The sequence below is a fragment of the Anomalospiza imberbis genome, chromosome 2, assembly GCF_031753505.1.
Source record: "Anomalospiza imberbis isolate Cuckoo-Finch-1a 21T00152 chromosome 2, ASM3175350v1, whole genome shotgun sequence".
In the NCBI taxonomy this organism is placed as follows: domain Eukaryota; kingdom Metazoa; phylum Chordata; class Aves; order Passeriformes; family Viduidae; genus Anomalospiza; species Anomalospiza imberbis.
The window spans coordinates 79602821-79618592 of NC_089682.1; the positions used below are offsets into that span (position 1 = coordinate 79602821).

Genomic DNA, 15772 nt, shown 5'->3' on the forward strand with positions numbered 1-15772 from the left:
AGTATTATTAATAACAGATACATTCACAACAGGAAAATGCAAAGAGTAAAAAAAAAATCAAATAATTACTTCCATGAACAGGTGAAAAACCCTTCAGTAGAAAACTGACTGGCTCAACCTAGTGATTAAATTACAATATATATATCTGAGATACAGCATTTGCTATAAGAAATAACTCTGTCATCTGTTAAAAATTGTCTACACCCTCAAGAGAACAACTTTCAGAGCAGCAGCTCCAACAAACCATGTTCCCACTCACACAGTAGTCACCTGCTTTGGAGATTTCGGGCCTCCAAAGCCAGCCTTACATCTTTAAACAGTTCAACCAAAACCGCTGCCAATCATAATTTCTTCTGTTAGTACCCAGTTGAGGATAAAACCATATGAAGAACAAAATTGGTTCATTTTATAGAAGCCAAATTTACACAGTTACTAGTAAACATATGTTTGAGATAAGCCTTCTTTTTATTCAAGTTTCATGGTAAGTGACAAGAAGAAAACATTTGATACGTGTGGAACAAATTACAAACTAGTTAGAAATATGGTACAATTAGCATGAACGGATAGAATATAAACTACTCATACAACTTGTGTGAAAACCAGACTGTTATTTTTTCCACTGCAACTGTCATTTTGAGATCTGCAGTAACTGTTTCTTCACAGTATATTTATGGCGAGATTTATGAGGATCTATCTCTTCTTTCACTATAAAATAGAACTAAGGCCACCCATTCTGAGGCAAATTATTCATTAATATTTAAATCAGAGCAGATTATTCCCTTGCTCTACAAATTCTTTTGCAGGAGACAGCAAATGGTATCCCACCATCAGTTCCACAAGAGATTTTCCAAGACTCTTTTTTGGCTCTGATCTTGCTGGTCTCATCAGAAAGACTGTGTATTAAGTGACATGTTCAGCTTCTGCATTGAAATTGGCTCTTGGAGGTTTAAAGGTCATTTCCAGTTTGCCAAAGAAGGCTACAATAAAATGTGGCTGACTCACATATTTGCCTGTCCACACACAACTAAAATGAAGAGATCACTTCTATTCTTTAGAGTGTGAAGAGGTGGCTTGATAAAGAGGACTGCAACTTCTCAAATATTATATTAAGCAAAACAGTAATTTTGGTACTGGTGTTGGGAACATCCTAACACCTAAGCAGAGACTTTTGGTGGGAGCATATGTCCCAGGAAAAAGGCTGTGATGAAAGTCCTGGCCTCTCTGTACTCAGAAGATGTCTTGCCACTAAGCCTCAGGAAGAGAAGTGCAAGCACCTGGGGTGCTGGTGATGACATTCTCTACGCAACCATTTCTGATGATGCTGTTTCTAATTATTAAAGTTCATTTGAAAATGTCACCTATTTAGATTTTTCTGCTGTTTATATGCAATATGCCCTTCAGCAGAGGATTTGAAGTAATATCCTATGATCTTCAAGCCATCATGAAAAATGAATGATGACTAACCAAAACACAGCTTTTACCTTAGTAGAATAGGCACAGCCATAAAATAATGGGTATTTGGATCACTGGTTACCAGACTGTATCACAATGGGAAGGGTTTAAACTCTGCTGGCTGGGATTTCACTTTCAGACGGAAAAGCAGACTACACTGTCACTGTATTTTGACAGAAAACATTGCGCATTCTCCTGCATAAAGACAGAACACCATCCCTTAATAGGAAAATTAATTATGAAATTAATTCAGCTGGACAGAGCTGGTTCTAACTGGTTGACACATACAGTAAAAAAGAAATGAGAGATGGCCATGGCCACTCTGTTACTAACACTCTCTCTGTAGAACTTGGAAACACGGAACATTTACATTGTGATGATCCACAAAGATGCTTACTTTAAGAAATTACTTTTACAAAATGAAGCAGCAGTGACAGCAAAAACATTTACAAAAGATCACCTTCCATGAACTTCAAGCCAACATTCAGAGCTGAAAATCCACACAATTCGATCATAAGAACTGAGTTTAATCATAGCCTGAAGTAGAGAACAAATACTTCTATTTCTCATGCTGCTCATTCTCCATTAATTGCTTATATAAAACCTTTGCTTATTCAAAAATTAATAAAATAATATCATTGCTCCTTTAATCCTATTTGCCCTCAAAATAAAAGCTTGAGAAACGGTCATCAACTGATGACAGCTGTCATCACAAAATATTCTTAACTAGAGGATCGCAGCTCTAAATTAGCTATTCAAATGAAAGAAAGAAAGAAAGAAAGAAAGAAAGAAAGAAAGAAAGAAAGAAATCTAGTTGTCCTGGTGTGAGGGACGCTAGTTCAACTCTTAATGAAGACAGTGTCTCTCCTGCTGTTATATCTTCAAATAAATATGACAAGTATTAATAGGCTAGCACTTAAATTAACAGTCTGAAAAACATACAAGCAAATATCCCTAAAAAAAAAAAAAGTGTACATTTTTTTTAAGCTATCCTGACAGAAAATGTACAAGTTTCACCCTATCCGAGGTCTGGTTATTTGACCATTAGCTATCTAATAAAGTTAGAAATTTCATTTTATTGGGAGAGAACTTTTAACTTCACCCTAACACCTGACCTCCTCGGCCTATTCAGAAACACAACTGGATCTGAAAACTAAGGCTTGAGGAGTATTGTAGCTAAATGTTAGAGAAGCTACCATATGACACACATAAATTCTTACCAGCTGCTTGTGCCTTTTAGAAGAAGGAGTACTGGAGGGAGAAGAGCCAGCACTCAGAGCTTCTTCAATATCTAAGTTCAACCGTTCCAGTTTCTTCATAACCCATGACATAGAGTCTGGCCATTCAGATTCTTTTTCTGGTTGGGTCTAAAAGAAATCAAACATATGTAAAGTCTTAAAATATGCAAGCTGTTTGTAACTTGAAGATGCTTATTTTCTCTTCCAGCCCCCAAGGAAAAAGCTGACCAGTTTTTTCTCTGTCCTTGAGTGACATTTTTCCATTTAGAAAGCTTCAATTATCACTCCAATCCTGATGACACATATTCATAGATGTTCTACATACTCAAGTGACTTTTGTATATCTGAATGGCTTTCTAACACTTCATCTTGGATGACCCACTGCTATTTCAAGCTAAGCAGAATCAAGACTAAAACTAAAATCAGTTCAATGCCTCTTCTTAAGCCACTTCTATTTCAGCATCTCTCCACTGATTGCTTGTTGCCAACAGGAACCAGAATATCGAAGGTCATCATGTGCACTGTATTATATTCCTTACTATAATTCTAGACTTGTAAAATCTCTGCCCCTATGGTGGGAATACTTTACTGGTAACTTTGTCACTAGGGTGCATTTCTCCTTTTTATCTGAAGAGCTTTAGTGTATGAAAAAAAAATTAATCTATTGTAATGTAATCGACAAAGATGCTTTTCTTATTCCTTAGTCTCCTCAAAATCCTTTCCAGTACTCTCCTAAAGCACCTTTCCATGGTGGTCCCTACGCATACTGCTGCATTATTCCTTGTTTTCATTATTCACATCACTTCTAACGATCCACTAAAAAAACCAGTCACACTGACCTCCCTGTCAACGCAGGCAGCTACTGCTCCCCAGAAGTGTCTGTCCTGAAGCTACTTCAGTTTTTTCATCTTCCTTCTTTCACAAGCTATACATATCTTTGCACAGAAGATAATTCCATAGTGAGCACGATCAGACAAACAGTAATAGGGCATTTTCATCCTGCCATAATCCTAAGAGCATCATACCAACACTCCTCAAAACCTAAGGGAGATACATGAGTACTGTTATTACTCTTACCTGGTAAATCTTTATGGTGCTTTGTTTCCTTAGAGAGTTTCACAAGTGGAACAGAAAGATAAATAATTGCTTCACTATTGTAGAAAAAAAAAAACCTTTACAAATAGAATCCAGGAGATTCAGTCCGCTATTACACTGACATGTATTATTACTAATGGAATTACTCATTTTCTCCCCAGTAACTGAGGTCCCAAATCATACACTGAGTCCCATATTAGCAACAGACAAATGACCCCTTCAGAGGGGCTAATATGATTTTTGTAGGGATTGTTTCAAAGCACAGAAAAATAAATACCCCAATTTTTACTTTTCCAAATCTTTATTTAGAATTTCACAGTTTTTACAACCTCTGAGTACTTTGCCTGAAATGCTGTAATAAGTGCTAAGCTGTACTTCAATTCTACAGCGATTAAAATTATTTAAAGAGATACTGTGATTGCTTCCCATTTTCTTTCCAACTATTCCCAAGTAAACTACAGGATGTTCCACAGAAAATGAGTATCAAATGACACTTCTCATACTGAATCCATTCTGAGTGAGATGACTTCACACAGGAAATGTGCATATTGATATATGTCCACAACACTTATTTGTGAACAAAACAAATGTTTTCCTGTGGTCTTGCTTCCTCACATACTGGTCTTTCCAATACTAAAGAACACTCAAAAAAAAGACTCAACGAGGACAAAACATGGAAACCCACCCACATTCCACAAACAATAATGTATAAATTCTGCAAAAATCTAATATGAATGTTGTATTTCTCAAAACAGTAAAAATGCAATTTATTAAAAAGGGGCTCTAAGAATATGTTTTCTTACTTAACAATAGTAAACAATTCTGAAGCAACAATCACACAGGAAAATGAGTAAAGCATGTTTTTTTTCTGTGAGCTATGCAAAAATTGCTCTTGCCAGGTGACAAGCACTGAAGGCTACATTAGAAGTTTGGATTTCTGAGTTTAACAAGATGCAGGAGCAACTTCCACACATTGAAACAGACCACTTTCTGTTCTATGACAGAAAAGAGTATTTTGGGTGTTGGAGAGGTGTCTGATCTGGTATTTTCCATGGAAAATACAAAGATAAAAATTCATGAAGACTTCAAAAAATTTCTAAGACACTCCAAATGTATGCAACAGCAAACATGATATCCCATTACAATAAAAAGTACAGCTCCATGCACAGGGAATCATGTTTTGCCTTTATCTTGACAAATATTTACCTACTGGAACAATACCTCCAATGTTCACTAATTTTTTCAAACAACTCTATGAGCCTAACCCTCTTATTTTTAAAAATTTCTTGTTTTAATGCTACAGAATTCAAACCACAGTAATTTCTAAAAAATACAAGTCCTAAGGATTTTCATTGAACTATAAATCTCCTAGCATTCTCCATTCAGTTCTTTTTTTTTTAGTTCAGTAAGACTCTATATTGTGTCTATTAAGGGGATGAGGAAAAAGATGGGGTTTCATTATCCTTGAAGATAAAGCCAAATGGGCCTAGTTAGCAAATGCCATTCACTAATTGGAAATTTGGCACAAAAGCACCATTTGGAACAAATGCTGATTGGCTACGTATTTCAAAGCTTGCCTGAAATCCCTGCTAAACAGAAAAAACATGATGCTACTTACATTCAAAAATATACAGGCTGCACAGTAGGACTTCTAACTGGTGAATAAATTTTGCCTAATCCATTCATGAGGAACACAGCTCCACAGTGTTCAGCCCCAGTAACTAGGTTGGACACTATCAAAGTGCTCTGAAGATCTGAGTACCAGGGTTTCCTGCCCATAGCAACTGCACAGGCAGTAGGGTCAGGGCGCCTTTGGAAGCTTTTGTGTCTTGCCCTTCAGAAGGAAAAAAAATCTCACTTTAAATTATCTAGGGAATCATGGCCTGCTTTATTCACTTTTTTTTTTCCCTGAAAGGTTACAGGGAGAACACTCCTTTCCATGTATTCTCAAGGTCTTTCTTTGTTAGAGCCATAGCCATTCAGCAATGCATAGGAACACTGTTACCTTTTGAAGAACCTTGAAAGCATAGAGACAGAAGTGCTTTACAGAAACACTTTTTACATGCTACCTTCAAACACAGAATCATTTAGTTTGGAAAAGACCTTTAGGATCATCAAATCCAACCATTAACCCAGAACTGCCAAGTCTACCACTAAACCATGTCCCTCAGTGCTGCAGCTACACATCTTTTAAACACCTCCAGAGGTGGTGACTCCACCACTTCCCTGGACAGCCTGTTCCAATGCTTGACAACCCTTTCAGTGAAAAAAAAAATCCTAATATCCAGTCTAATCCTCCCATGGTGCAAATTTGAGACCATTTACTCATGTCCTATAGTAGAGAGATGAGCAGTGACAGAAAGTGAGACCAAAGAATCCCTTGTCAAACAAGTGTTTTAAGGTGGAGCAACACTGTCTATGAAGATCATGGCATACCCTAGGCCAAGAACAATTTATTGGCCTTGAAAGTGAACCCCTCTGCTATATAGATTTCTCAAGTCCCACATACTCATGTTAGATTAAAAAAAAATTGTAATCATAAAACAAGCATCATCCTCCACGGAAAACAGAAAATTAAGTGGTATGAACTTCCTAAAATCAGTTACAGATGCAGCTATTGTGCTTAAGATAGCTATTGTATAGAAGAATTATCCCAACAAATAAGATTTACTAAGACATATTTAACAAGCAGCCAAACATAAAACTCAGTTCTATGTAGCTACTTCCTACAGCAACCACGTCTGTTTTAGAACAGCTTAATGACTTTGTTACATGTACACATTCATACCTATCCTGACTAATTTGGATACATATGGATACATTTGGACTCATTCATTTGCATAGCTGAAATTTCATTACTACCAATAACAAATCAGAAGTAAAACAAGGTGTAAAATTGTGCCCAATCATCTAAACACTGAAAAGAAAATACGTTCCAGACATTCAGAGGTTAGTGCCTTTTGGACCAAAGGCTTCTGCACATTGTTTTTCAGCTTTCAAGTATTCTTCACTAATCTTATTCGGCCAAAACATTTGTGATAAAAGGCATATTTGTTTCAATGTCTGGTCATGAGGCTTATTGCAAGAGGCATAATAGCTGCCAACAAATCTAAATTTAAACTGAAAGAATGTGGTAGAATGAACAAGTCCATATAGAACACTCAGGGGTCAGGGTTAACCCCGCTGCCAGACCTCATCCTATACTGGAAGCAGAAAGGCTTTCCAAGTGAAGGGTTATGAGAAAATTACACAACTCCAAATTTATCTGATAATTTGTGGCTTTCACTTCAGAACTTCAATAGGTCCAATTGTTCTGGTAATTAATGTATTGTACAATTTTGGGTAGTAAATCAGTAACCACCAAGTAAAGAATACCAGTGCTATTTAACCCTCCTCTCTATTAAATCTGCTCAGATAAAAATTCTCTCTGATGTACAGCCTAGATCCATAAAAAATGATTTTGTGGAACAATTTCAGGGACCAAATATCATATTCTGCTCTTGCTGCACGGATGGGGTCCCTCTGTTCTTAAAAGAATCCCTGTAAAAGAAGGTCTCTCAGCTGCTGAAGCCAGATTGATTCCCGATGCAAAATCCTTCAAAAAATTATTTAGAATACAAAGGACTCCTTAATTCAAAAATGAGATTTATGTGTGCCTCCTCTATTGAAGATAAAATATTTCAAAGGGAATTTTCCTTAATATCCCACTACAGTGTTGCTTAAGTATTTACAGAGCTGTTGGATGGACAACTAATTTGTGGCACCTTCATCCTGGAAAGCAGGTGAGTAAACTCATCAGTTAGCAACCTTTTCACTTCTAAGAACTGTATGGCTATATATCTGAAATTATCAAGGAAGACTCTTCCATCTCCCAAGTCAGCAGGCAAGGCCATGCACATAGGTTTCTGGGAAAATGAAAGCTCTTCAGGGATATCACATAAAATTCAGACTGGATCCTTCTGATCCCCAAAACATTCACCTAAGATGGCCTGTAAGGACCTTAGCAGTTTTGCAGAAGAAAAGCAACAGAAATACCAATATGAAGATATGTGTTAATCTGTTTTAAAGGAAACACCATTTCCAAGACAAATAATTTTTCCCTAAACTTATTACACTACTTAAATACATCTGTGTATGGAGCTTTGATTTTCATTCCTGTCCAGACACTCTCTTTTTGCTGCTTTCCTGCCTGAAGGCTGCTGCCTCAAGCTACTGATTTCTTCAGACAAGTTTTCAGAAGTGACACAAGCAACTCCTGTAAGAATGATGAAACTTTCTGTGTTTTTTTGATGCTCTAGAGCAAACCAAACTGAATTTTAAACATATTTAAGGTTGTTTCCAGCTTTTCTGTGTTTTCCCTTAGAGTGGCCCCACACACCTACCTTAATTTTCTTTCACTAAGCTCAACTATGCATTTCTATGACTTACGTGTCTGTATGTAAGCACACCACTATGTCTTTGTCTATGTCTTTGATCAATCAATACAGGAAAGTATAAAAAATACTGTAGAAATACTAACTTCAAGATATAGTACAATAAGAATACGTGCTTGGATTTTTTTAATGATTAACAGGTGCACAACATGGGAGAAAACGGAACCCAAAGAAGCCATGAGAAAATAAAGTAACATAACCCTGACTTCATTACATGTGTTTGACTACTTGACTTTTCAAAGTCAAAATAGCTCAGAAATTGACTAAATTCTTTTTTTATAACTGCTTTTAATCTTTCAGACAATAAATTGGCAAATTTAATCTTTAATTTCTATTCAACACGTTGGTCTTGCATGGTGATAATGTCCATCGTATGAAAGAAAACAAAATTCTGAAGTCCTGTCTCTCATTTAAGGGTTCTTGCATCAGTTTTTAAGGAGTATTGCTCTAAGCTAGGCGGGACAGGACAGAACCCCTTGTATCAATGGAATCTTCCAAATACTAAGTTTATGGAATATTTCCCAGATGAAACCCAAACTAATTCCTAGGACTGAAGGACACAAACTGTATAAGCATGGTGTTTCACCCGAGACAAGGGCAAAATTGGAAGGGGAGAAGAAAGGAATTTAGTTGAAGACAAGGCTTGGAGCAAAACATTTTGGAAAACAGTTTCACACCACTGCAGAAGTTTTAAAGTGCAGTAACCCAGACAGTCCAATACAAAAATTCTGTTGCAGCTTCATTTTGTTTATAGAAAAAGCAACTAATTTTGTATTGAATTTCTCATTAAAAAAAACCAAAACCCTAAAAACAATAACAACTTAAAATGGCACCTAGTTGGTTTTAACATCAAACTGGAATTTGCTCCAATGATTAAATTTTCCAGATTCTCAAAGCCTACAGCATCTCTACCTTCTATCAAATTATGATGTCAAGCAACACCAAATTTCACAAACAGGCTGTTTGTCAAGCCTGTACTGATGACACATGCTACAGAACTGGCACCCGTATAGCCAGACAGGCTGTCTTAATTGACATCTGCTCCTATTTCAGCACATGAATTATCCTCTTGGGTTATCCCATCTTCAGCTGCTTCACAAAAATGCCAGCTCATCACTTATCTATTCTACCATTTCCTCCACCTGGTGAGGTAGAGGAGGTGAACTGCACATCTAGTATCCCAAACACCTGTTCCAAGCAGTAGTCAAATTCCTGATACTGTCCATATTCCTTTGGTTTGGCACCATCAGCAACAGCGCTTGTATCTGCACATCACAATTAGTGACAATGAATGTCAAAGTACTTTACACACATAGGTATTGAGATACAAGTAATTTCTTCATTAAAAATTACTAATTGCAGAATCCTCTCTTACCATGTCTCCCTTGAAGAATGTAACCAGCTTGTGTCTGTTCACAGCAGGTATCTCCCTGCAGTGCTCCCTGACTACTAAATTCTAGGTTTCAGACTGCATTCCATGAGACTGAGGGACCTCACGCCACTAAATCCACAAAAAGTTACAGACCACAGTAAGTTAACTTACAGATCCTTCTCCCAATGTGGTTAGTTGCACCTTTTGAGATTGGGTAGGACTGAAAACAGTTTTCCTAAAATAGAGTTCTCTCTTTAAAAAACATTGTGGTTAGAGCTGTCCAGGATGTGTAAAAGCTAGGCTCAGCTTCACCTTTTGCCTCATATATTTCATATGCTTTAAGGGGAAGAGATGTACTTCTGAGTGACAGAGAAGAACCAGAAGATACTGACACTCTAGAAAACAAGAAGGAAATACCTGTAAATCATCCCAGAGAAATTAGGGAGGGCTCCTTCCAAAAGGTGGGGCAGCCCACAGCCCAAATGAAATGCCTCTATGCCTATGCACATGACATGGGAAACAAGCAATTGGAGTTGGAAATCATGGTACAATTAGAAAACTAGGACATATCAGGGAAAGAGGCTGGGACAGAACTGTAGTCAAAGACCATGAGCTTTTTAAAAGAGGCATGTTTTTGTCTCTATGTTTTGTACTCTGTGTAAGGGAAGGAATTGATTGTGAAGAGCTGCCTCTGAAAAACAGCCACAAAAAGGTTGAGAGCCTGTGGGTAAAAAATTCAAAGAAAGGACCAACAAAGGACACCTGCAGGTGTGGGTCTGATCAGGGGGAGACCAAGGTCAAGGCCTTCTGCTTCAGATACAGAAAGCATGACAGTTCAAGACCTCATCCTAGCAGAGGACTTCACCACCCAGGCATCTGTCGGGAAAGCAACACAGCTAGATGTAAAAAATCCAGGGGATACGTCAAGGACAACTTCCTAGTCCAGGTATTGGACAAACCAACCAGATGAAGAGCACTACTGGACCTGGTGCTCACCACAGTGGATGAGCTCATTAAAGGGTTTAAGACTGGAGGCAGTCCAGGCTGCTGTAACCTGGTTGTGAGCTGACAAAATCAATGAGGTTGGAAAAGACCCCAAGTGCATCAAGTCCAACCTATGACCAAACACCACCATGTCAACATCAGACCATGGCACTGAGTGCCACATCCAGTCTTTTGTTAAACCTCTCCTGTTCATGATCTCGAAGAACATGGGCCTGGTGAGGAGCAAAGCCAGGGTCACTAACTTGGAAAAAAAGGACACCTGGAGTTAAAAGTAACATGAACTAGAAAACAGTAACACCAGACAGGAGAAGTACCAATAGGGTGTTTTAACTGAAAATGTTTTTGTGACCCATGAAACATTCAGGAGATCCCATCCATAAACCTTTTGAAAGGTAAAACTATTTTGGAAAGGTTTTACACTTTGGGAAAAAGCCTTCAAAAGTGCTAGGGGAAAGCCAGCAATGGGCTTATCTACAGCATAAAGCATGGGAGCCTCAAAAGAGGAAGCACTCGTGCCTTACTTTTGCTGCTGGCCCCAGAATGAAGAGAGCTGTGTGGTGTGTCCCAGTGGGGAGCAGGGGCAACACTACTCCCCCAGGATCAACAGGAGTCAACGTGGGTGCTCTCCTCTCCTGCCCTGTCAGCTCCAGCTGTGAAATAGCACACACAGGTCACTTATTTCACTGTTAACTGGGGTTTTGTTTCATATTTATTGGAAAAGCAATAATCTTAATACAGCACTTGAATTAAGCAAGGCTTTGTCTGCTGCCTTTGCACACTTGCAGCCATGGTGATCAGTCACAACTGTCAGAACTCATTTGGACACAAGTTGGTGCTTGGTGTGTGGGCACTCCAAGGCACCGAGAGCTGGGAATAAATTCCTGTGCTGGTACCAGGGCTGCCCTGGCAATCCAACACACAAGCTGAGTAATTTTTTCTAAAAATTCCAGTGTCAGTGTTTCCTTGAAGAGCTCTGGAGGAGATTCTAAAGATTAAGATGGTAAAAGATAAGACAGAGATATCAATGTCTGGCAAATTTCTAATTGTAAAGAAAGAGACACCAAATGCCAGCGTACTTTTATTTAAAAAAACTGATGTAGGTAACTATAACCTTAACACTTTCTTATCTTAAAATACCAACATTCCTGTCGCAGTTACTGGAATTTTAAAAATTCATATCTACAGTGAAAGAATGTCGAAGAAAACTCGTACTAGAGATTGTCTCAAGCTACTTTGGAACTTCAACTGTTTTCAAAGTAAACTGCTTCTTTGAAACCTATATTACACAGAAAAACATAACTCATAAAAGCACTATTGATAATACAAAACCAGTAAAATCACAGCAATACTCTCGTTGTATTTATGACGAGCTACCATACAAAACCCTCAAACCCACTAAGGATTAAAAGGATGCTCCAAAATTCACAAGCATTCATGGAGGTCTGTCAAACCTGACATTGTTCCCTGCCCAAGTTCTTACAATGCACGAATGAGAAGATACATTAACGTTAGCAAGCCATTTATATACAAAAATCTGAAATGAATGGAAAAAATAAAGAGCAAAAGGCACCTTCTGGAATTCAAGGGTATTTAAGGATAAAGATGAGAAAGCTTGGCAGAAGAGATGCTACTTTTATTGGCTAAGGATAGGCAGTGATGGGACAATGGATGGAACAGGAATTTATGGGAGAACAAGAGAATAGATGAAAATTGAAATAATGTCAACCTTCTAAATTATATCCTGAACCAATTTTCATCATGCTAACAACGAAGATAGGGCATTAATCCTATGCCCAGAAAAGTAATTAGGCATGATTCCTAGATCTCCGCTGGAAGTTTGTAACCCAAGTATCCAGGTTCAACCACTGGACTTTAGTATTATTCAAAAACAATCTAGATGCCATCTATGCGCTTGTTGTAAGTATTTAATGATGCTTATAATGCATTTTAAAAATTCACAACCATTCCTCAAACTGTTGAAATTTCTAAAGCAACAAAAGTAACAAAATTTACATAGCTCATATTGCTACCATTATTTTGAAAACTTACACAATGTGAAAACCACATTACTCAAGAAATACAGCTACAGTTGCTAAAACATCAGAGAATTATCTCACATTGAACTCATGATAATTTACACTTATCTGTGAAGTAACAACAACAAAAAAATATGACAAGTTATAGCCCATGTGTAAGCTGTACAAGAGATTAATCCAGGTTTCCCCATATTACTGTGAGGGTGGTGAGACACTGGAACAAGTTGCCCAGAGAAGTTGTGGATGCTCCATCCCTATCAGTGTTAAAGGCCAGATCAGATGGAGCTCTGAGCAATCTGGTCTAGTGTAAGGTGTCCCTGCCCACAGAAGCAGTGTTGGAATGAAATTATCTTTAACGTCCCTTCCGATCCAAACCATCATACGATTTTATTATACCCACGTAGTTCCACAAAAATTCTTGTGGTTGTCCCAAGACAGCATGCACATGCAAGTCTTACAATCACCTTGGTATCTTCGCACAAAATGAGACCTGAAATATGCTTTAATTGGTTTATGACATGCACGCTCAAAACGTCATGTAAGATTTGCAAAGAAACCAAATTTTGCAACACCAGCTCTTGCAGCAGCAGGGAACCTCCCTGTGACTGGGACAGCAGCACCATCCCACGAAAAGGCTTCTTCCTCCAAAAGTCATGCCGTGGAGAAAGAACAAAGAAAGGGTTTCTCCAATCAAAAACTAATTTGTGAGCATTATGACCTGCAGGCTACCAGATTTTCTCAGATCCCTCCAAATATTTTGAGTAGCATACTTTACAAAATAGAAAAACAAACCCAAAGCCAACCAACCAGACAAACAAAACCAACACCAAAAATAAACCGAAAACAAAAGTGTCGCTCTTCCAGATCCTTCTCTAGGTGGAAGCATTCTTTCAGAAAAAAAAAAAAGAAAAAAACAAACAAACAAAAAAACCACCCAAAAAACTAAAACAAACAAACAAAAGATCAAGAAGAAAGCCTCCCCTAAAACAACCCCACAAATCGTTTCCACACGGTCGTGCTCAAGGTCACAGGACACCGGGTCCGGGGGCAGGGCGGGGGCCAGCGGGGCCGCGGCAGGAGGGCTCGGGGCGCCTTTGGGGCACGCTCGCCCTCCCCGCTCCCGCCAGCGCGGGCGGCCCTGCGGCAGAGCGCGGCCCTGCGGCAGAGCGCGGCCCGGGCGGGCGGAGGGGAGGGGAGGGGAGGGGAGGGAGGGGGAGGGGCAGGCGCGGCGGGGCCGCTGAGGGGCGGCCGCGGCTCCCCGCCCCCCCCGCCCCCCCCGCCAGCAATGGCGGCGCTCGCGCGTGCCCCGCGCGCCCCGGCCCGGCCCCGCCCCCTCCAGGGGCTCTCGCGGGGGGGGATGGGAGGGGCGGGGCTCGCGCCCGGCCAGCGCCCCGAGGTGCGCGCGCAGCGCCTCTGCTTTCCCTTTCCGCTCGCGCGGCTGTGACGTCGCCGGGCGGGGCGGGGCCGCGGCGGGAGGGCGGGGGCGGCGGCCGCCGGCGGCTCGCGGGGCGGCAGCGCCACCTGGCGGGCGGCGCCGCGCCGGCCAGGGCGCGCCCTAGCGGTCAGGGAGGGGAGCGCGCCCCCATCGGGTAGGGGCGGCCGGAGCCGCCGGGGCAGCGCTCCGGGACCCGGCCGTGCCTCGCTCGCCGGCCCCGCTCCGGGAGGCGTCGCCCGCACGGGCTCCTTGAGGAGAAAAGCCGCTGCCAGCAGGAAGCGGCTCCTGCAGGGGGCGAGGCTGAGCCCCGGAGCCGCCGCCCGCTTGGCCGTGGGAGCGCTCGGCCCGCCCCTGTTGCCTTCAGGGGCGCAGCGGCCGCAGGGGAGGGGACGAGGGGCCGCCAGGGTGCCCGGGGCCTGAGGGGCCGCCGAGCTGTCCCTGCCTCCGGCTTGTCCCGAGAGCCTCTCCCCATAGTGTGGAAACTCTCCCAACCAGGTCTGGCTTTGCCCCTCCAAGAAGCGACTTCTCCATAGCGCCCTGCCTCAGGTTCTGCGTGTATCAGAGCGCTTCAGCTGGAAAGACTTGCCTCATGCCTTGGCTGGGCGTGCGGAGGCTGCTGCTGATGCCCTGGCTGCACAGCTAAGCATAGGTACACAAGGCTAAAAAGTAATCCAAAGACAAGCACATCTTTCATTTCTGGGCAAGAGAGACACAGAACTCCTGGAGCAGATCCAGCGGAGGGCTGCCAGGCATTGGAGCATCTCTCTTCAGTGGAGGGCCGCAAAGTGTATCAAGGGACTGGAACACCTCTCTTGCAAGGAAAGGCTGAGGGAACTGGCCCAGTTCAGCCTCGAGAAGAGACAACTAAGAGAGACTTCATCAATGTTTATGAGTATCTCAAGGGAAGGGTCAGAGGATGGACCAGGCTGTGTTCCATGCAGCCAAGCAATAGGACAAGAGGCGAGAGGCGGAAAATGATGCACAGGAATTTCCACCTCAGTATGAGGGAGGACTTCTTTTCTGTGTGGGTCACCAAGCACTGAAACAGATTGCCCAGAGGGGTTGTGGAGTGTCCCTCAGCAGAGATATTTTCAGAAATATTTTTGCAATTGCATACACTGGTGACAAGTTCCTGCTTTTATGTTGCTTTGCATTGCTCAGCTGTTGTGACATTTCTCCCACAACTTTTGAAAATTTCAGATACCTTCAAGGCAATTTGGAAGATGGGAAGAAACATCAGGGACAACCAAGTTTAATTTTGACTGTACAAGAGACAAAAGTGAGGGCCCACTAGAAAACTGAGGATGAGATAACAGACAGTATAATTTTTGAGTAACTGCTGCTGAAATTATGTATGTGTGTTAATTTGCCAGGCAGTGGGAAGTTACCACTAGGTAAAGCACATACTGATTGTTCCTTGCCGGAGTCATGGAAGGGGTTGCTGGGGACATTCTGGAGGAAGGGCAGTAGAGAAGACATTGGCCATGTTAGGAAAATAGCAGGAAGTAGGAACTGCAAATAATGCAAGAACAGGAAAGGACTGGAGTATCATAGAAAGCAGTGAGAGGTGTGGAATAGTTTGGGCAACAGGAGGTCCTGGAAGGGGTGAGGCAGGAGGCATTAATTCTTCATTAATTAATGAATAAAGAATGTCAGGGTGGTAATCTTAAATCTGAAAAGCATTTTGGAACAATTAATTACTTTTC

The 15772-nt window shown here is 41.1% G+C and overlaps 1 protein-coding gene across 3 annotated transcripts in view; it reads right to left on the reverse strand.

Moving 5' to 3' along the window:
- Positions 1-15772, reverse strand: part of STARD13 (StAR related lipid transfer domain containing 13) — a 303442-nt gene that overhangs the window by 218534 nt on the left and 69136 nt on the right. For 2 of the 3 annotated variants that reach the window (XM_068181983.1, XM_068181984.1), the window contains one exon: positions 2673-2819. In XM_068181983.1, coding sequence (XP_068038084.1) covers positions 2673-2819 — 147 coding nt within the window. Of the gene's footprint in view, positions 1-2672; positions 2820-3767; positions 4097-15772 lie in introns of those variants that run through there. The other variant, XM_068181985.1, reaches the window with a different exon arrangement.